Here is a 22838-nt window from a genome sequence, read left to right on the forward strand (position 1 = left end):
GTATCATAAATTACATATAAAGGGAAATCTATGATTAGCTAAAATTTGGTGTGCTCTGCATTACCCATCATAGCTCCAGACCCAGATGTGAGCTGAAAAACTTTGTTTCTATATGAATAAAATCCATAGCTTAAACAGAGCCTCCAAGCTGCAAAAGTTGAAGACAAAAACGAATAAAAAAAGCCTTGTCACTCCTAATTTTGTTTCTGCCCATTCTGTTTCCATTGAACACACTGAACTTGGAGAAATTGTTTTCAGAACAGTTTGAGAAGTTTCCTCATATGTAGGGCAGCTCTGAGCCGTATGCCAAAACTGCTGGTAGAAGTCACTTTTCCTATTGAAAACTTGCTTCTTAGCTGATTACTGTCAGCATCATGACCAGATATAGCAAGGATGTTGCTAGAAAGCAGTGTGATGTGAGGTCTGTAGTGAATGCAGGGCAGCTGGCTCCACAGCTGTGCAAACTGTAATTGTATGGTTGGAGTGGGAGGTAATGAATTGCCCTAGACTTCCACAGATATGCTGGGGACATTTAACCCTCTCTCTCTGAAATGAGGGTTCTGCCTTGAAACCTCTGGTTCTGTTTTTTAAGGCAAAAATGCATAAGTAGGACATTTAGTTGGGAGAAGAGTGAGAACGTGAAGAGGGGAGAGGAGATTGTGAAAGAAGAGCTATTTGACTGAGAGTCTGCTGAAGGCTGGGGCTTGCTGAGTGGCTGAGTGGTAAAGGACCCCCCTGCCAGGCAGAAGGCATGAGTTCGATCCCTGGATCAGGAAGATCCCTTGGAGGAAGGAATAGCAACCCACTCCATTATTCTGGCCTGGAAAATCCCATGAACAGAGAAGACTGGTGGGCTACAGACCATGGGGTCACAAAGAGTCAGACATGACTTTGCAACTGAACAACTGCTGAAGGCTGAGTCCGCTGAATACTCTGCCTGGCACTGGCTAGTACAGCTAGTGTGCAATACAGTTACTTGTAGCTTGAATATGAGAAGTACCTTCTAGAGGACTGTGGTCAAGTAGAAAGTTGAAGTTAGCCTTGAACTACATGAAGACGTACTGCATTTCAGAATCTTCCGTTGACTGTGATGGCTACTCCATTTCTCTAAGGGATTCTTGCTCACAGTAGTAGATACAATGATCATCTGAGTTAAATTCACCCATTCCAGTCCATTTTAGTTCACTGATTCCTAAAATGTCGATGTTCACTCTTGCCATCTCCTATTTGATCACTTCCAATTTGCCTTGATTCATGGACCTAACATTTCTAACATTACAGCATTAGGCCGTGCTTCTATCACCAGTCACATCCACAACTGGGTGTTGTTTTTGCTTTGGCTCCATCTCTTCATTCTCTCTGGAGTTATTTCTCCACTGATCTCCAGTAGCATATTGGGCACCTACCAACCGGGAGTTCATCTTTCAGTGTCCTATCTTTTTGCCTTTTCACACTGTTCATGGGGTTCTCAAGGCAGGAATACTGAAGTGGTTTGCTATTCCCTTCTCCAGTGGACCACATTTCGTCAGAACTCTCCACCACAACACATCCGTCTTGGGTGGCCCTACACGGCATGGCTCATAGTTTCACTGAGTTAGACAAGGCAGTTTTCTGTGATTGTGGTTTTCAGTCTGTCTGCCCTCTGATGGAGAAGGATAAGAGGCTTTTGAAAGCTTCCTGATGGGACAGAATGACTGATGGGGATACTGGGTCTTGTTCTGATGGGCAGGGCCATGCTCTGTAAAACTTTAATCCAATTTTCTGTTGATGGGTGGAGCTGTGTTCCCTCCCTACTATTTACCTGGGGCCAAACTATGGTTGAGGTAATGAAGATAAGGGTGACCTCCCTCAAAAGATCCCATGCATGTATTGCTATAGTCCATGCCCCCAACCCTGCAGCAGGCCACCACCGACCCATGGCCTCGCCTGAGACTCCTGGACACCCACACAGCCTTCTGTGGGGTCACTGTTCCTTTCTCCTGGGTCCTGGTGCACAAGGCTTGTTGTACCCTCCAAGAGTCTATTTCCCAGTCCTGTGTAAGTTCTGGCAGCTCTATCGTGGGGTTAATGGCGACCTCCTCCAAGACCCTGATGCTGGGAAAGATTGAAGGCGGGAGGAGAAGGGGAGGACAGAGGATGAGATGGCTGGATGGCATCACCGACTCGATGGACATGAGTTTGAGTAAACTCTGGGAGTTGGTGATGGACAGGGAGGCCTGGCGTGCTGCAGTTCATGGGGTCACAAAGAGTCAGAAATGACTGAGCGACTGAACTGAACACTAAGAAGTGAAAAACTCCTGCAATTCACAAATGCTTGTAAAAATTCAAGTACTTTGTTTCTTATGGATGGATAATCATATCCTAGGGGGACCACATTTCATACAATAATGAGATTGACAGTGGAGGATGAACATAGCCCAAGTTTATAAACAGGTGGATGTGTATTCAGTCCTTTGAGACCACTAGGCTGTAGTGGTTGAATATTTGGCCATGACAGAGGCAACATTTTAGATTAGAATTAGTCTATTTCTCGCATTTCTATTCCTGTGCTAGAGCTAGACATTTAAACTGTCCCATTCACCCAGACTTCATCTGTTTCTTGCCTTTTTATAGCACAGAGCTACTGGCATGGCATTTTCACATTTGGTCCTCAAAGTAACAATGAAAATTAGAGAGTGTTACCCCTGTCTTACAGGTCTTGACGATTCTGCTCATAAGTACCAGACAGATACTGAAACAAGCAAATCTTCAAACCCATCACAACACACTTGTGTTAGTTACTCAGAGATGAGAAGGTATTCCTCTTGACTCTCAAAAGTCAAGATTCTATGATTTTTTATGTACTCCACTGACCTACATGGTGGCTTTTTCAAACTGAGTAGTTTTGTTTTCTCTCTCTCCCTCTCTGTCTCACTCCTTTTTTCCCATGTATATCTTTCTCTGCTCTTCTTTTTTCTCTTTCCCACACAACATCTCCTCTAAGTTCAGAGGATTCTTGGAAAGTCCAGTAGGTTTTTCCTCAGGTGGCCATTTCCATGTGGTCATTTGTAAAATACATTTCAAAAATGATCCATTCAATTCTACTCAGAGGATAGACTATTCTTAATGTAAATTTCCTTAACTTTCAGAGTTTGAGGGTGACATTTTTTCTAATCTGGGGCAAGTCCCATTCATTCTGTAGTGTAAGCAAGAAGGATGGAATGGGACTAAAATTTAGTTAGGAAAATCTGTTCCTTATGTGAGACGTTCTGAATCTGTAGCTCATCTGGTCTTCTACGGTGTGGTACCTAAAGTGGCATCTGGTCTTGTACAATGTGGTACCTAGAGAGGCATCCTTTTTTTTTTTTGTTTTGGTAGTATTTTAGAAGAATAGAACACAGGTGAGGCAGAACAGAGAAACATATGGAATAAAGGAGTTCATTCTTCACTTTGTGCAGTGAATAATCACTATATGGCAGGAATTACTCTGTTCTTCCACATTTAATAAGTTAAATACTCTTTAAAACAAACCTCCAACGTAGTCACCATTATTGGTCCCACTTTACAGGTGAGAAAATTGAGTCAGGGTGAGGTTAAATGTCTTGCCCAAGGCCACACAACTAGTAAGTGATAAAAGTAAGGATTTGAGTCCCGAAAGTCTAGTTCCAGAATATATCCCCAGAGCTGCTACTTTGCATCAAAAAATAATTTTTTTCTCACTGCTTCCCTCTCCACCTTTGCAGAGCTCCATTGCGACTTTCGTCGTTCCTAGACACGAGTTTGAGAAACTCCAGGAAACGGTGAAGAACAGGGAAGCCTGGCATGCTGCAGTCCACAGGGTCACAAAGTGCTGGACACAGTTGAGTGACTAACAAAAGTATGTTTGTCTTTGTAGACTCCTTTCACCACAAAAATTTTTTAAACTATATTTTAATAAATATTACAAAATGTTTATATGTGTTGGTATAAAGACATGTAGAACAGCCTGGATTAAATTTATGTTTCTCTTCTGAGTTTAAAAGAAATTAAAACACTTTCCAGGGCCTCTAAATGTATCTGTGTCTACAATGTCCAATAGCTAAGTTGGTCCTGACCTTGGGAGTTTTCTTGTATACCTTGACTCACCTCCAGGTAAAAGAATGAATTGCCCATACTCTTAGGGGGATAGTGGAAGTAATAAGGTAGGATTTCCTTGCAAAAGCTTTTTCTGAGTTCAGAGATCACTCCTGGAAAACAATCAATCAAGGAATTTTTTTAAACTGAAGGTTATATTATATAATCATTTAGATGGATCAAAAGGAGCATTTTCATAACAATAGTTAGAATAAAAAGGCATGGGAAGGGATGAAACATAAAACATCAGAAGACATATGGGACTTACAAGGTGCTTTGAGGAACATTTTGGAGTTTCCTGGGTGGCTCAGTCAGTAAAGAATCCACCTGCAATGCAGGAGATCTGGGATCAATCCCTGGGTTGGGAAGATCCCCTGGAGAAGGGAATAGCTACCCACTCCAGTATTCTGGCCTGGAGAATTCCATGGACAGAGGAGCTTGGCAGGCTACAGTCCATGGGGTCGCAAAGAGTAGGACATGACTGAGTGACTTTCACTTTCTTTCTTTGAGGAACATTTTATTCCAATTTTTGATATGTATGTGAGGTGATATGAAGTGCACTTCTTATAGTGAATCCCAGCCAAACATTTTTTAAAATGCTGAGCTAGGATGCATGCCTAGTTCCACTTCTTTCTTTCCCTTAGCCATGTTCAGCTTTCAATGGAACCTCAAAGCAAAGCTGATAACATAAGATTGCTCTCTTGTAATAAATCATGGCCATTAAAAATATAGATTTTGATGCCATATAAAACATGATCTGAATTCCAATTCTTCCTCTTATTTCCCTTATTAGCTTCATTACCTTTGCTAAGTTATTTCAGCTCTTAGTGACTTAGTTCCCACATGGATAATATAAGAAGAGCAATAACCACGCCAATCTCATAGGGTTATTATAAAAAAATAAGTGAGCAAATGCTGATAAAAAGTCTTCTACAAGGGCTCTATGTATGTTGACAACTCAATTATTTATTTCTGGACTGGACCTTATTTGAACCTTAGGCTTGTATAACTGCTTATTGGATACCTCCACTTGGATGTCTGGTTGACATCTCACACTTGCCAAGTCTGTCTCTGAATTCTCGATCACCCCCCACCAGCCGCAACCATGCCCCTAAAGGGTCCTTCTATCCTTCTGGTTGCTCAAGCCAAACCTCGAGGTACTCTGCTCCTCCCCTCTCACAGCCCACAGTCAATACACCACGGAAGCCTATAGGCTATACTTTCAAATACATACAGAATCTGACTGTTTCTCACTGCTTCTGCTGTGCCATGCTGCTGAGACAGCACCATCTCTGGATTGCCGCAGAGCTTCCAAACCAGCTCCCTGCGTCCTCCTTGCTCCACTGTAGGCTATCCTTAACACAGCAGCCCCAGGGAGCCTTCTAAAATCTGCTTCAGATCATGTTACTCTTGTGCTCAAATCCCAGCCTTGTACCACATTTCAGCAAGAGAGGGCAGTGGGCCACAGGACCCTCTGTAATCTGGTCCCCATGCGTTCCCTCCCGACCGCGTGATTCACTCCTCTGCAGCCACACTGGGCCCCTTGCCAGGTCCTAAACACACTCGATTCAGGGCTTCAACATTGGCCCTCGCCCCGCTCTCTCTGCCTTGTCTTCTACCCCATATTCACACGGCTCATGTTCCCCTTCGGAGAACTTTGTTCACATTTCCTCTTCTCAATGCTGCCTATCCTGCAATCCATCCCTTTCTTTGCTCCCATGTGCCTAACAGTCCTATTTTGCTATATTTATTTTTGTCTTATCAGTTAACCTATGAAATACTATACAATGTACTTACCTATTGTATTGTATTGTATTGTACTGTTTATTGTCCATAACTCACTTTTAGAAGTTAAAATTCATGAGGATAAGAAGTGTCTGTTTTAATCAATAATGTATCCCAAGGACCTAAAATATTATCTTCTAAATTAATATTTGTCAAGTGAATGAATACTATAGATTATTATTTCATCTCACCTTCCTCCATCCTCCCCCGCCACCTCTAAAATAGGGCCCAGATGGAATAAGGGATAAATTCAAACATAGTAAAATTTCTTTTATATTTTTAATTAAGCCATGATGGCATCTTAAACCAACTTGTTCTCTGACTGATAAACATTCAGAAATAAAGAGCTCTCTCTGTCTCTGTGTGTGTGCTCAGTTGCTCAGTCACGTCTGCCTCGTTTGTGACCCCATGGACTATACCCCACTAGGCTCCTCTGTCCATAGGATTTTTCAGGCAAGAATACTGAAATGTGTTGCCAGGGGATCTTAGCAACCCAGGGATTGAAGCTGCTTCTCCTGCATCTTTTGCATTGGCAGGCAGATTCTTTACAACTAGTGCCACTGAGAAGCCCCTCTATGTCTATAAATGGCAAGTAATAATATCGACAAAATTAAGTATAATTTCAAAAGTAAAACGCATCACCATGATCAGGCTCCTGGAAGGATTGGCTCCAGGAACCCCTGTGGATACTAAAACCTACAGATACTCAAATTCTTTACATGAATTGACCTACTCTAGTCAGCCCTCCACATCCGTGATTGGTTGAATCCATCAGATGCAGAACCATGGATACAAAAGGTCAACTATATACTGAATCCTCAAGTCTACAATTACAGCCCATGTATTTAGTATTCAAAGATTATGTTACTGTGTTGTAAGTAGAAGGTATACAAATGTGAAAAGATCAATAGGAAACCTACAGGCTTTCACACAAGACTTGCCATCATAATAAATAACCACTAGCATGAGATTAGTCCTGGTGTCCTTTGATAACTTGAGTAGAAAGTCATGGGAAAGGATCCATCATCATTCAAAAGGCTGTAAAATTGGTTTTATCTTTTATTTTAACCATCCTTCATTATATAAAAGACTTATAAACTAAAGCAATTAAAATGTCAAAATGGCCACACCCCCCACCAATCATATTCATGTTATCATTGACTAAAGTGGATGGGGAAAGTTATGAAACAAAATATAAAAATTCTAGAATTAAAAAAAAATTCTAGAATTTCTCTTGTATCATGCAACAAGGAAAAACTGATATCTATTATTTGTTCCTTCAGGCCCTCTTCCACTGGCTATAATATATGTCTCCTTTTTTGCCTTATTAAGTCAAAGAGGGAAAATAGCTCTATAACTTATCATCTCTCCCTAATTGAATTTCAGTTGTTTTGCTTGTACAATAAATAATGATGATGAATTGAAGTTGCATATATCAAAGAATAATTTCATAAGTAACTTTAAAATATCTTTAGTCAATATGAAAAGGTATGTATGAAAATCTATCTGTGCACTTATTCTGACCAATAGTTTATTTACTCCTGTCAGCTTATATACCTGTGAAGAAAAACAAAACAAAGTTCTTCATAGTTCATGGTCAAGTTTTATAACAATTCTGAGAAGTTAGGAATTCCAAAAGGGAACATTTCACCTTGACTGACTCCTGTCATTTAGCTAGTCTGCATATATATCTCCTTTCCCTGGTAATTTAAAAGGATAAAGGGAAAATACAGATCTTATAGGTATACTCATTTCATTTTAATTACAAAAGAACAGGCTACAAGACTTAATATGCCAACTGGGAACTGGGTTAATATTTAGTTTCCTGACTGTCTATTTATTGCTAAGATTTCTCTAATTCTATATTCAATCATACAACAAATATTCATAGATCATCAGTTCTGTTAAGGATTCTAATCCCTGGATATTCAAATAAAAAATATTTGATTAATATGGTGCATGTAAATATGCCTTCTAGCAATTCTTAGTTATTACCAAAAAGTTATTTTGAATTTTTATAATATATATTATTCTTTTAGTTAAACTTATTTTAATAACTTAGCTTTGATCAAATGTTTTAATTCATATTGAAAATTGTGCTCTGTATGTTTTATACCCTGGAGAAGGAAATAGTAACCTGCTCCAGTATTCTTGTTGGGAAAATACCATGGACAGAGGAGTCTGGTGGGCTACAGTCCATGGGGTTGCAAAGAGTCAGACATGTCTTTGTGACTAAACCACTACCACCATACGTTTCATACCATAAATAAGACTATACATAAAATCAGTGGCATAGTATGTATTCATTAGCACAGACAGAAGTATACACAAATTTTTTAGGTAGGATGGAACTTTTGAGATTTAAGTCTCAGTTCAGTTCAGTTGCTCAGTAGCGTCCAACTCTTTGCAACCCCACAGACTGCAGCACACCAGGCTTCCCTGTCGATCACCAACTCCCAGAGCTTGCTCAAACTCATGTTCATCGAGTCAGTGATGCCATCCAACCATCTTATCCTCTGTCATCCCCTTCTCCTCCTGCCTTCAATCTTTCCCAGCATCAGGGTCTTTTCTAATGAGTCGGTTCTTCGCATCAGGTGGCCAAAGCATTGGAATTTCAGCTTCAGCATCAGTCCTTCCAATGAATATTTAGGACTGATTTAAGATTGACTGGTTTGATCTCCTTGTGGTCCAAGGAGTCTAGCTTTAAGTCTAGTCTAGTCTAGATTTAAGTCTAGAGTTGAGTGAGTCAAACTCAGAAAGGTTAAATGACTTGCCTGCAGTTTTAGAGGAAGAGAGGCAGTAGAATCAAGTTCTTCTGTCTCTTGATTCTAATTTTTCATATAAAACACAACTCCATCACCCTCCATGAAATTTAAATAAATGGACATATACAGACAAACCAAACAAGAAATGTAGCATTCCGCGCTAATAGCAAATACAATACTAAGATGTTAAAACAATTTTTTTAACAATGCCCAGATCAAAAGATCCTAAGACAATTTAACCATGCAACTCATAATCTATATTTGAGTTATCTCATAAATGTACGAATTGCTGTTGAAATAATTACTTGGTAAGCAGCCAAGTTAAATATTACGGCAAAGAGCTTCCCATTTCCTCTTGGCATTAATTACTCACTTTTCTGTGCTTTGTGTATTTTATTTATGTTACCTGGAGTGGTCTTCATTAATACCACCTTAACGCATGGCATGGTGAGATTACCAGGTTAGCTAGTTTCTCCAGTGACACAGAAAGAGGGCAGACACTCAGAAAGCCCCACAATCGAGGCTACTGGTTAGTTATATGGTTGGTCACTTGGATTCTGGCTGTGAAGTGAAGTAAGTGTTAGTCTTTCAGTTATGTCCAACTCTGCAACCGCATGAACTGCAGACCGGGCTCCTCTGTCCATGGAATTCTTCAGGCAAGAATACTGGAGTAGGTACTCATTACCTTCCTCAGGGGATCTCCCTAATCCAGGAATTAAACCCTGGTCTCCTTCATTGCAGGCGAATTCTTTACCATCTGACCCACCAGGGAAGACCCTAATGAATGCTAGAAGCAATATTATAAAGGAGATTTTTGGCCTACCAAATAAAAGTCAGGCCCATATGATCTGCCTTCAACTTGGAATCAGTAAGAGAAATAATGTGAGGGATACATACATTGGCATTCTGCAGGGAAAGCTTGAAAGGGATGTCTACCAAGACTTTTAGACTGGTGAAATAATCTTGGTTCAGCATGGCAATATTCACAATTTTGCCTAGAGACAGTCCTCATGGCTAAAGGATAATAGCACATTCTGGGATGCCACTTCTCAATATCATGGACATTTGTAATTCAGCTAAGGGATAAAGGTTCTTCCTCCTCAAGAAAGGTAGGGGAAAGGGATCTCAGCTTAAACTGTAACATACTGACCCATCCCCTCCTGTAGGTAGTCAGAGCAAGCTAAGTTTGATTGCAGTTTTCTTCCAGGCCTGAAAGAGTGGAGGAGACCAATGGAAGTAAAAAACGACTGTCCCTGGCCTTAGTTCCTAACATCAGAAACTAGAACAGATCTCAGCCTTCCAAAGAGGATAAGCATTCTGAGGTTGACCGTGAGATTAATTTAAAATCTCCTCCATACATACAAAGCAATTCTGCAATGTCAACAGAGGTTAAACGTACTTATGATTAGAGAAGTACTTATTTTCCTAAATAGTGCAAAATACTGGCTTTGGGTTTTAAACAATCTTAAATCATCAGGATGACTAGCTTTCCTTCTTTTGACATCCTTGAAAGAAATTTTAGATGTGCTTAAATCTTTTATCATAACATTTTCATTCATTTTGGTGTGTAATTATGGAGAACCTTTCCATTTCAGTATCTTCTATGTATCAAACATTCTTTTATATATTGTTAATACAGAGATAAATAAATACAGATAGAATAAACTGACCCATAGGAAAATATTTGCCAGATGAGCTGTAACTCTACATTGCACTCATTTCAGTGCAGTGAATCAATGACCTCAAAAGGCAGAGCAAGTTCTTACAAGTTAAATGTCAGTAAGGTTCATTACTGAGTGAGAACACAGTTAGAAATACTTGCTACTAATAGTGTGAACATACTCTTCTGTTACATGATGTCCTTTTAACACATTTTAATTTCTCAGGAAAAAAACCTCTTCCAGGGTTTTAAATGAGGTCTGATGTGTCTGTGTTACTTTCAGCAAATACATTGGCTTAATTCTCTCTAACATACTATCTTCAGCAAACAGGCATCTATCAAGGTTGTTGTAATATACTAAATGCTAAATAGAAGTTAAAACCTACAAAAGGGGCTCTTTTAGACAAAAAAGTCATGGTTTAGAAAAATTTTTGTTCTCTACACTCTCAATTTAGGCTGAATCTTGAAATTAGCATCTTCATAAAGTGCTGAAAGACCCACATTTTGGTGCTATTCTTTGACTGACTTGGGACTATAGGTGAGGGATTATATCTTTCACTCATGCTGTGAAGTTATTTCTGAAATGATATTATTAAGTACCATCAGGGACAAGGTGTAGTTGAAGGAATGCTTAAGAATTTAATCAGTATTTAAAATACCCCAGTCTACTTTATCTGGCAGGTGTACACATTAGTTTTAAGGGAGTTGGTCCCCAAATGATTTCATGATATCCAAGTAAAATGAATATGTGTATATTTATTTCCTTGAATGATTGTAAAATGAGTAGGTGTAAGAAGGTGAATCCTAAAGACAAATAGTTTAAACCAATAAAGAATTTCTCTGGAAAGAATAAAGAGTAAGTGACTAGGGGTAGGAAAGGAGCAGGAAGAAAGGCGGATGAAAGCTTCCTTGCTTAATCGTTTATAAATTGTTGTTAAGAGACAAAATTCTCTCTGTGCCCAGATTATGTAATTTATCCAAAGTGTGCAGGCTTTCTGTTCAGCAGTGCTGATAATGACACTAATAGTTTAATTACAACTTGCTGCTCAAGGAGATAAACAAGGCTGTTTGCTTTTTAAGCCAGGGGTTACAATTACTTTTAAAGGCGGGGTAAAGGCGCATCTGAGAGTAGATCTTACTGTGTCAGGAAAGCATCCCAAAACCAACTGGAAAACAAAGCCCTGGGAATGAGCAACCACCACAAAATTAGAGCAAAACCTCCTGATGGATCGGAGCAGTGGAGCAGTAGGCGGGAGGCGTAGTAAACAGGCGGCACATGTAGGTGGGCAGGGACAGAAAAGTTTTCTGAGGCCAGTCAGTGAGCTCTTTCCCTGGGATTCCATCACCGAGGGACTGAGCACCCCTCCCCACAACCCCCCGCTTCCAGCTCTCCAGCTCTCCGTCATGCCTCTGTCACACAGCCCTCAGCTTCAGCACCACCAAGAGGACAGCTCCCCAACCAAAGAACCCAGCCCTCAGTGACTGCCCTCTCTCATTGACGAACATCCTTCCCAGCACATTTCTTTCTTACTGTTGTCTTTCTTGACACTGTGCTTTTAAGGGTATTTTCTAAAGGACATTTGGAAGGGACTGGGAGCTTGTTTAGCCTGTTTATTTCCAGATGAAAAGGAGTCGAGTTCTCTCTGAAAAGTCCAATCTTTTCATTGGCCTCCAGAGCAATTTAACCAGAATAAAAGACTGCAAGTCACTGGCTTGAATCTGGTGGCAGAATGGTTCAGCCTAACCCAGCACTAACAGAAACTTGAAACTCTTTTTTCATGCTTTGTTTTGTTCTGTTGTAAAAGCACCAGTAGTAGGTGAACAACCTTTATTAAGTGTCTCCTTAGCCCCTTTCCTTCTCTGCTAAGCCAAAGACGTTAAGGGAATATACTGGAGTTTGGTAAAAAAAAAAAAAAAAAAAAAAAAAAATGAGTGATCCTTAATATCTCTGGGTTGGAAACAACCTTGGTCCTAAAAGGAACTCTTCTCAGTCCTTTCCAAGAACCCTCAGTCATATTGTGAATCTAGAACATACAAGTGAAGGATTAATAGTTCCAAACAGAGACCACAGCCTACTATTGCATGCCACAAAAGCTGTCAAAGCTTCCTCCAATAAAGTCTTCTTCCCCCCAGTCACAAATCCAGAGGCAAACGTTCCAGATGTGACAAGAAAACAAAGGGTTAAAAAAAAACCCCAAATCACCAAAATAGGAAAAATTACACTCCAAAGAAGTTGGCTACTTCGGCATACTCTGTTACCATCTCACCAGTCATAGGATATGGTTCCTTAACCAACGCATCTCCTTTCTCTATGCAGAGCTTTCTGCTTCATTCAGACTTCTCAGTAGTGAGTAAAATAGCCATTCTTTGAAGTTTCTCTTTCCTTGAGCATGAACACACACACACATACTTTGATTCTGTTCCATTTTCAAGGGTTTATTTCCTAAAGAAAAAGGGATCCTCTTCTTAAAGTTATTTTGAAGGAGGATTTTGAGGAAAATGCCCTCACTCTTTTTGCAGTGGAGTTGCTAGAATAGTAAGGAATTCTAGAAAGGAAGAGACACAAGCTTGGGGGGCGGGGGAGGGGGAGAACTTAGCAGTCTTCTAGAAAAGTTAGTGGTGAACAACTTCCTCCTGGTGACAGGGACCCTGTACTAGGAACAGGAAGGGGTGGGGGCGGTCTGCCCCTGAATCTGGAGCAACAGCAGCATCAGTGGAGACAGCGGACACTGGTGCGTCCTTTCAGGTAACCCTGACAGGTCTCAGTGGAAACAGTTTGACTCCCTGAATCCCTCAGTCCTTTCTGTGGCTCCTTTCTTCCTTCCTCCCTTCCTTTCCCGTCCCATCCTTCCTGTATCTGCCTCTCTTCTCCTCCCTCCTGCTTCTTTCCCTCCCTCCTCCACCTCAGTTACCTTTTCACTTAACCCCATCTGGGCCACCTTGGGTACCAGTCTCACTGACAGCTTCCCATCACCCCATGTGTATCCTACAGCCCATCTTATTACTATCATCACGATGGTTGCTTGCCAACTGCTGGGTCCGGTTCCCAGCTGTTAAGCCCCACCCCCTCCTCTCTCCTCACTCCAAAGCCGCAGCAGAGGTATCAACCCGGCAGAATCACCAGAGTCTGAATGTCACCAACAAGTTCCACCCGGCGGTAGCAGCTCCACCAGCAAACCACACCAGCGGAGCCTTGCCAGCCCCCTCCACCCACAGCCGGCGGCGCTCGGGCTTGCTGACCCGCGCTCCAGGCTACGCCTGCGATCATTGTTAACGGTGACAGCACTTTCTTCTCTTCAAGGCAGGGGAAAGCCCGGCGTGTGATTCCCCGGTGGATGCAGGGCTCCACGCGCTACCCTCCCCCACCTCCGCAAACCAGCCCCCCCCAACACACACCCTCCTCACCCGGCACACAAAGAGAGCCAGTGCGCGCCGGGGACCAGCTGGGTAGGAAGTGGGGCGGGATGGGGGCGGGGGGCGGGGTGGGGTACCAAAGGAGGGGCTGGGGGCTGAGCCAGCCGGGGAGGAGGGAAGGAAGCCGGGTGGGGGAGAGAGCGGGGCACGCGCTCCGTCCTCACCTGCCCCCAGGTTAAAGGAGATCCTGGCCTCGGCGAGGTACGGCGTGTCGCTCTTGGAGCGGACTCTTCTGATGGGCCGCCGGTCTATATCGTCCTCCGAAGATGCCGCCATTAAGGTGGGAGGCAGGAGCAGGGTCGCCCGGCGAGCTGAGAGGGAGAAGGAGATGGAGAGAGAGAGGGAGAGAGGCGGAAAAGGGGAGGGGGGGGGAAAGGAAGAGGCTCGCACACAGGGAAGGCGGGGAGGGGGATGGGAGAAGGAGGGAAAGGGGACGGGGAGGGAGGGGGGGAAAGAGGGGAAAAGGAAAAGAGGAAAAAAAAAAAAAAAAAAAAAAAGGAGGGAGAGTGAAAGAAAGAGAGCAAAGGAGAGAAAAGGGTGAAGGGAGAGAAAGAAAACCCGTTAAGGATTTGTGGACCGGAGCAGAGACCAGGCTCTCCCTGGCTGGCGCTCGCCCCCACCTCCCCTCACCCCCAGCCCCTCTCCCAGCCCCAGGGCCAGCGGGTCTGTGCTGCAGGCGGGAAGGCCACCTCGCCTCCTGTGCGGCTCTTGGCCCAGAGAGGAGAATGCGAAAGGGAGGACTCCAAAGATGCCCAGTCAGCACTGTGTCCTCTCCCGCCAAATGCACTTACCCCGCTTCTCAAGTGCGCGCGCGGGTCTCCTTAACCCCCAGGACTGTCTGGTCCAGGGATGCCCAACCAGACAGCCCAGCTTCAGCTTCCTTTGCATGCCATTATCAGTCCTGGGGTGCAAGCCTAGTCCCAGCTGGTCAGGGGAGAGAACAGGATACGCGGGAGTGCCCCCTGCGCACCATCTTCCCCAACTCTGGAGCTCAAATAGAGATGGAACCAGATGTAGAAGCATGTACAACTTTAGGGGTAGGTTGCCTGTAAAGTTTCTAGATTTGCTATTTTGAATGTAGACTAGTATGTGCTTAGGCGCTCAGTGGTGTCCGACTCTCTGCGACCCCATGGACTGCAGCCCGCCAGGCTCCTCTGTCAGTGGGATTCTCCAGGCAAGAATACTGCAGTGGGTTGCCATGCCCTCCTCCATGGGGTCTTCCCAACCCAGGGATCCAACCCAGGTCACCCACATTGCAGTTGAATTCTTTACCATCTGAGCCACCATGGAAGACTAGGTATATTCACCAAGAATTGAGTGGCTTTTCTTTTTTTTTTTTTTGATGTGGACCATTTTTAAAGTCTTCATTGAATTTGTTATGATATTGCTTCTGTTTTATGTTTTGGCTTTTTGACTGCCAGGAATTTGGGATCTTAGCTCTCCCACCAGGGATCAAATCTGCACCCTGTACCTTGGTAGGCAAAGTCTTAACCACTGGCTTGCCAGTGAAGTCCCCCAGTGGCTTTCTTAGCACTACTAATTTTTAGGATATGTTTATCTCTATGGAAGTACCCACTCATTTTCACTTTCAAGTTTTTATTTGGTGATTTACAGCATGCATAGTGGTCTTTGGATTGGACCTGTAGTCTCTGTAACTCTGTATCGTTGTTTCTGAAGGACAGGCTGAAGATCAAGGGCACCTCACATTTCTTTGAATGTCTGCACTGCAGCCTTCCCATGTTATACAGTAGGAACAGCTAGAAAGATTTCTGGAGTGTGAGTCAGAATGGTTTTGATGCTCCTACTGAACCTATTGATGGGCTCAACTCTTTGATGTTTGTCTTCTGGCAGCTTCAGTCACTTGGTCTTTTGTGGCCAGATGTTGCCACATTTCTTTCTAACAGGAGCCCACCTGGAGTACACAGATAAATGTTACCTTCATTCCCTTCCTGCTACAAAGGAAATCTCAGTGTCAAATCATGACCTTCAGTCTCAGAGGATGAAGTGCTGCTTCAGCTCTGCAAAACTTCCCTCTCCACTTCAGCTGTCAGCTCCAACTCTCATCCTGTATCCTTGCGCCCAGCCTAGACTCTTCAGTCTCTTCACATTGGTCTCTTACTTCACACATAGGTAGTAACTCTGCATCTGCCCTCTCCTTGATGCTTCTTCAGTCTCCACCATACAATTTCTCTCCCAGTCTATTTATTTATTTATGTATTTATTTTTTCTCTCCCAGTCTGTTTAACCTTCCCACGGAACTCTTGGCCCCAGAGCCTCCATTTTTCACTCCTATTCCCCTCCTTGTATCCTTACCTCTGCTTTTTATCCCCACCACTCAGTCACAGTTACTTTAAAGGTCATCAATAGCCTTACAACAGTTAGGTCCATTTCTTTCTTGAGTAATGTATCCTTCTTGAAATAAGCCTCTCCTTTGGCCTCCCTGTAGGTAGGAAGGACTACCTTCCTAATCACTGAATTTCTCATAGTCAGCAAGTTCCCAGCATTTAATTTTAAATTCCTTATCCTGGCTTTCAGGGCCCTTTACAACCTGATTCCCAGCTGTCTTTCCTAACCTCATCTCCCATTGTTTCCCTCCCAGTCTGTTCAGAGTTGTCCCCACAAGTCTGACTCATTTCTGCATCTGCACCTTTCCTTGTGTTGTACACCACAAATTTCTTCCCAATAAGCTTTCCATGTTCTCCCTCAGGAATGTGAGATGACTGGCTCACTAGTCTTTGGTATGAATCCAGTATAGAGTAAATGCTCAATAGATATTTTTTAATAAAAGAAGAGAGGAAAAAAAAAAAACAAAACAGAAGAGAGGAGAGAGGAAAAGGGAAGGAGGGAGGAAGGAGAGAAGAGGGAAGCAAAGAGTAAAGGAGAGTTATACAACTAATGGGTCAATGAGTAGCTGAAATGGAGACAAAATCTATTTCTACCTGATTTCAAATCCTGTTCTTTAACCAGTATATTGATTTGCTAAGTGTGTGTGTGTGTGTGTGTGTGTGTGTGTATATGTTGACTATCCACATTTTAAATTCATTTTTCTATGATGTTTGTCTCCTTATTATGTCCCATTTGTCTCTGTTAAACATAGACTATAAATGGATGCCTCCCATCCCAGGAGGCACAACAGGGGTGTTTGGCTCATGAAATGAACAATGAAGGTTAATGCTTTTAGGTGACTAACCAGGCTGCAAACCAATATTGTGATCATAACATTTAGGTTCACGCTCTTAAAGAAGTACAAAAGTAAGGAAATACACTATGTAAACTATGCACTGTATAAACTATGCATGCATAATTGCTTCAGTTGTGTCTGATTCTTTGTGACCCCATGGACTGTAGCCCGCCAGGCTCCTCAGCCCATGAAATTCTCCAGGCAAGAATACTGGAGTGGGCTGCCATTTCCTACTCCAGGGGATCTTCCCAACCCATAGCTCTCTTTGAATGAATGAAGTGCTATTATTATTATTATTTTTGCCTGCGCTGCATGGCATGGGAGGGGCCTTAGTTCCTTAACCAGGGATGGAACCTGTGACCCTTGCAGTGGAAGCCCTGAATCTTAATCACTGGACCACCAGGGAAATCCCTAATGTAGTGCTATTTGATTGTTCAAAAAGTTTGAGATTCCCCACCCTCTTGTCTTTTCATTCATCAGCCTTGCCTTTATCAAAAAACAATAAAGTCATCTGAAGGAATACCTAGTCTTAGCTTTCTGTTTCTTTGATATTACTTAATAATGGTTCTTGACATAGAGAAGTATATCTTTGAATTTCTGCTTCTTATTCATTCGATGTTTCAGAGGATGAGGAATGTAATATTGCTACCATCTTAAGTTTACTTTTCTTTAAAAGAGTTTAAATGTACTTTTATATTATCTCTATCATATGGACCAGTATTGTTGAAATAATTCTAGATACTTTTTACAAAAGGAACATTAAAATACTACATCTGTCCACATGTGCATGTTCTTGAATTATTTTATGACATTTTCATTTCTGACTATTATCTTCCATTATTTAGCTTCCAAAATTTGCTGCCTTCTTTGTCTCGTCTATGTTTTCCCATTATCATTTTTCACTTTGCCTCTTTTATTTCCTCCCATCTTTTGTGGGAGGAAATCCTTTTAACAACTCCCTTACAAAGTCAATCTCAGCTCATGTATCTCTCTCTTATCCTGTATGAAGGCTCGTTCCAGTGTTTCCACAGTTTTCATTCTCTGGGAATCCTTTCACAAATGTGACCTCCTGTCATAAAATATCTGACTGACTAATGTCAGGGGAAGAGCCCTGGGGTGTGGATTAGGGGTGGTGGGTATTGCTCCCAGTCCTACCACTACTTCAGTGAGTGCTGCTGGGCATTTCACTGTCACCTCAGCTATAAAAATGCAAGGGTCGTCCGGCACAGAAACAGAGACACATAGGTCAATGGAACAGAATAGAGTGCCCAGAAATAGACCCACACTTACACAGTCAATTAATCTATGACAAAAGAGGCAAGAATATACAAGGGGGGAAAGCCAGCCTTTTTAAGCAGTGCTGCTGGGAAAACTGGAGAGCTACCTGCAAAACAATCAAACTGGACTACTTTCTCATACTATCTACAATAATAAACTCAAGATGGGTTAAAGGCTTAAATCTAAGACCTGAAACCATAAAACTCCCAGAATAAAACATAGGAAGTATGGCCTCTGACATCAGTCTTAGCAATATTTTTTTGGATATGTCTCTTCAGGCAAGGGAATGAAAGCAGAAATAAACAAATGGGATGGCACCAAACCAAAAAGCTTTTGCACAGTGAAGGAAACTATCAACAAAATGAAAAGGCAGGCTACTGAATGGGAAAAGACATTTGCAAATGATATATCTGATAATGCTCCCAAATATACAAAAAGCTCATACGTCTCAACATAAAAAATAATCAACTCAATTAAAGCATAAGCAGAAGATGTAAATAGATATTTTTCCAAAGTCATATAAATGGCCAATAGGCCCATGAAAAGATGCTTAGTGTTACCAATCATTATGACAGTGCAAATCCAAATCACAGTGGGATATCACTTCATGCCTGACACAGTGGTTTTTGCTGGGGAGACAACAAATAGCAAGTTTTAGGAGAGGATGTGGAAAACAGTGTGAAGGTTCCTCAGAAAACTGTAAATAGAACCACCACATAACACAGCAATTCTACTCCTGGGTATTTGTCTGAAGAAGACAAAAACATGGATTTGAGGAGATATGTCCAACCCTATGTTCACTGCAGCATTGTTTACCATGTCAAGAATATGGCAACAATCTGGGTGCCCATCAATGGATGAATGGATAGAGAAAATGTGGTATATATATTTAGTGGACTACCACTCAGTCACGAAAAAGAATGAGCTCTTCCCATTTGTGACAACTTGGATGGACTCTGGCAGGGATGAAGAAAGATAAATACCATGTGATCTCACTTATATGTGGAATCTAAAAAGCAGAACAAATGAACAAACTTAAGAAAATTGAAGTGGTGATGTGGATTCAAGAACAGAGAGGTGGCTGCTTGTGGAAAGGGATGGGGGGTGAGAGAGATGGGTGAGGAGATTAAGAGGTACAAACTTCCAGTCACAAAATAAGTGAGTCAGAGTAAGAAACGTACATCGTGGGGAATACAGTCAGTAACTGTGTAATACCTTTGTATGGTGAAATACTGTGAATAGACTTATCGGTGGTAACCATTTTGAAATGTATAGAAATGTGGAATCACTATGCTATACACCAGGAACTAACAGTGTTGTGAAAGTGAAGTCACTCAGTCATGTCTGACTCTTTGTGACCCCATGGACTATAGCCTACCAGGCTCCTCCATCCAGGGGATTTTCCAGGCAAGAGTACTGGAGTGGGTTGCGATTTCCTTCTCCAACAGTGTTGTAGATTAATTACATTTCACAAGTAAACAAATGAACTCATAGAAAATGAGATCAGATTTGTGGTTACCAGTAGTGGAAGGGGGAGAGGGAATTGAATGGAGGTAGTCAGAAGGTACACATTTCAAGTCATAAGGTAAAAAGTGCTAGGGATGTAATATACAACATGAGAAATATAATTAACATTGCTATATCTCATATATGAAAGTTGTTAAGAAGTAAAGTCTGAGAGTTCTCATCACAAGGAAAAAATTTCTTTTTACATATATACTTTTGCACTCCTCTCTGGATAGAGCAATTGATCCATCTATCAACAGACAGATAGATAGGTTAGGGACTTTAGAGACAGGACAGCAAATGCTAATCAAATGAGGTCAACAGGTGAATCTGCATAAAAGGTACATAAAAATTCTTTGTACTGATTTATTTTTGCAAATTTTCCATAAGTTTTACATTATTTCCAATAAAAGTTTAAAAGTACTAGTAAAAATATGTTTCCTTCCTTCTATTTGCAAAAGTTTCCAAGGCTTAGAGATGACGTCCCATCATTACTTTAATCTTTCTGAAAAATTATCATGTCAGTGTCAGCCATTCCCACAGGCTGCAGATAAATACAATAATGATCTTAAGGGTAATCGATTCTACATTTATGCTAGAGGTGTTTGAATTTCTGTTAAAAAAATTTATTATAGAATTGTATTGTCAAACAGATTAAAGAATCAGGGCTGGCTGCATAGATTAAGTATACATGTTATACTATTTTGCATATCTAACACGAGTTAGATATACAAGAACCTTTACACCTTGCAATTAAACCCAGTTAAAATCAGTGTGATGTCACTGAGTGATGGTACTGAAAATCGTTTATGTAGAAAATGCAAAATGCCAATAATGAAGTGAATGTTATTAACCACAATATCAAGCCAACAAGACTGCAGCAGTAACTTGCATAGGTTTTAAATAGGCTTAACACAAGTGTACCAAAAAGGCTTTTGTGCTTTTTATTGAAACTAAATTTAGTATGTAGCTGCTGAGATGTTTTTTTTTCTTTTCTATGCATATGTATGCTTTGCTAGATAACCAAGAATCTGAGGAGTTGTTATTGGCACATCTTAGAGCTCTCCACTTAAACTTGTAATTAAAGGAGCTGTCCATTCTGCACAGTTCTGCTATTTATTCCTTTTTCTATGTGGCCAATTTTGTGGGGCCCACAAAGGAGAGGGTACGGGTGCCTAGTTTTTCCCACTACTTCCCAGCATTCTGTCTCCTTGGTATTCAGTGTCATGCAGCTTACAGCAGGATTTCACCATTCTCATCACAGTCCATATAAGTAGAATTATGTAATTGTGAAGGGCACAGCTTGTGCGGCCATAGCCCAAAGGTAGTGGTTTCCCAAAGAGATGGCTCCATGTCCGGGCATTCAGACCAGCCCTGTTCCCTACAGCCATATGGGTCTCACAGTGACTTTGTTCTGACCCCTCCTTTAGGGCTTCAGTACCTAGCTCTGATATCTGGATAAAGCTGAATACGATACTATTTAATCCTACTGAATAGCTACCATAACATTGCATAGGGGTTTCTCCCCTGGAAGGACTAATGTTTTGGTTTATATAAAATTGTGCCTTGTTTTAAAACTACTTGAAAGATATAGGATATACTAATAAAAACTGTTCGAGTATAGGAACCACGTCCTCTGTGTTTTGGAGGATTTTCTGATTCCCTGAACACTTGTATGTTGTGATAGCCAGCCTCCAGATGGCTCCTAGGGATCCCCAACGCTTGGCATTCACGTCCATGCCCTCCCACACTCAATCAGTGCTGGTGTCTGTGACCATTAAAATATGGTGGAAGCGATGGTGTCTCAGAAAATACATGGCAGCTTCTGCCTTTGGAGTCTTGAGAGGAGCCAGGTGCAACGTCACAGGGACACCCAAAAAGCCAGGGAAGAGGCTCATGTGGCAAGAAGCTGACGCCTCCTGACAAGTGCCATCTGCATGAGCCATCTTCAAAGCCCCAGAGAAACCCTGGGACTGATGATGACCGCAGCCCTGACCAGCATCCTGACTCTGAGCCGCCTCAGACTCTGAGCCACAGCAACCCAACTAAGACACTCCTGAGTTTCTGACCTACAGAAACTATGAGATAATAAATGTTTGCTGTTTTAAGCCACTACATTTTAGGGTAACTTGATATGCAGCACTAGGTAAGTAATGCACATGGGTTCTCAATGGACTGAGAGCATCATTCATGAATGCTTTGATACCATCTGTGGCTACCAGAAAACCCAAACCTTAACCAGTTTGATAGATTAATTGGCAAGTTGTAAGACAGAAGTGGCATCACCGACTCGATGGGCATGAGTTTGAGTAAGCTCTGGGAGTTGGTGATGTACAGGGAGGCCTGGCATGCTGCGATTCATGGGGTCGCAAAGAGTTGGATACGACCGAGCAACTGAACTGAACTGAAGACAGAAGATTCAAACAAAAATTAGGAAAATAGTATCAAATGACAGTACAAACTTTTCCACTGGAAAGCCTTTCTTTTCCTTTTCTTCAATCATTGCCTGTCTAAACTCTGCCCATCTTTTATGGCTGAAATTTTTTTACTTCCATCCCAAATCTAGCACCAATGTGAGAATGTGGCATTTTCCACTCTATCTCTACCTATGGCACTTCGTAATTTGTATGAATGTGTAAATAATGTGGATGCTATTTTCCTTCCAGATAATGTGAAATAAAAATTAACTAGCTACACAGGCTTTGAGGTTTACACCCCAGTTCCATACTTAATAGTTGAATGATTTCATGTAAGTCACTTGTCCCCTCTACATCTGTAAGATGGGCCTTACATAGTACCTACATCTTAGGGTTGCTATGAGGATTTAAACATGTAATCTATGTAAAGTCTTTAGCAAAAGAAATTCCCAATAAACATTCATTATATTAAAACTATTATTCCTAGCCATCTCCAAGTAAAGCTGTCACTGTGAAATTAAACTTTGGCATAATTCCCAAGCTTAATGCTTATTAGATCTTGGGGAAAAGTTAGTGAGCTCTCCAAGCTTTAGTTTCCTTATATGTAAACTAGAAATAAACTCTCTCACTGGGCCTTCGGAGGATAAAACATTATATAACAAATGTAAAACACCGAACACAGAGCCTGACAAATGGTAGGCGGGCAACAAATGTTCATTGCTTCCTTTCCTCTCAGTTTC

General features: G+C 41.7%; 1 protein-coding gene across 1 annotated transcript in view; it reads right to left on the reverse strand.

Annotated features, from left to right (window-relative positions):
- PHACTR1 (phosphatase and actin regulator 1) overlaps positions 1 to 22838 on the reverse strand; it is a 489267-nt gene that overhangs the window by 450942 nt on the left and 15487 nt on the right. The window contains exon 2 of the mRNA XM_061147620.1: positions 13881 to 14027. Coding sequence (XP_061003603.1) covers positions 13881 to 14027 — 147 coding nt within the window. The remainder of the gene's footprint in view (positions 1 to 13880; positions 14028 to 22838) is intronic.

Source organism: Dama dama, chromosome 7, assembly GCF_033118175.1.
Source record: "Dama dama isolate Ldn47 chromosome 7, ASM3311817v1, whole genome shotgun sequence".
Lineage (NCBI taxonomy): Eukaryota > Metazoa > Chordata > Mammalia > Artiodactyla > Cervidae > Dama > Dama dama.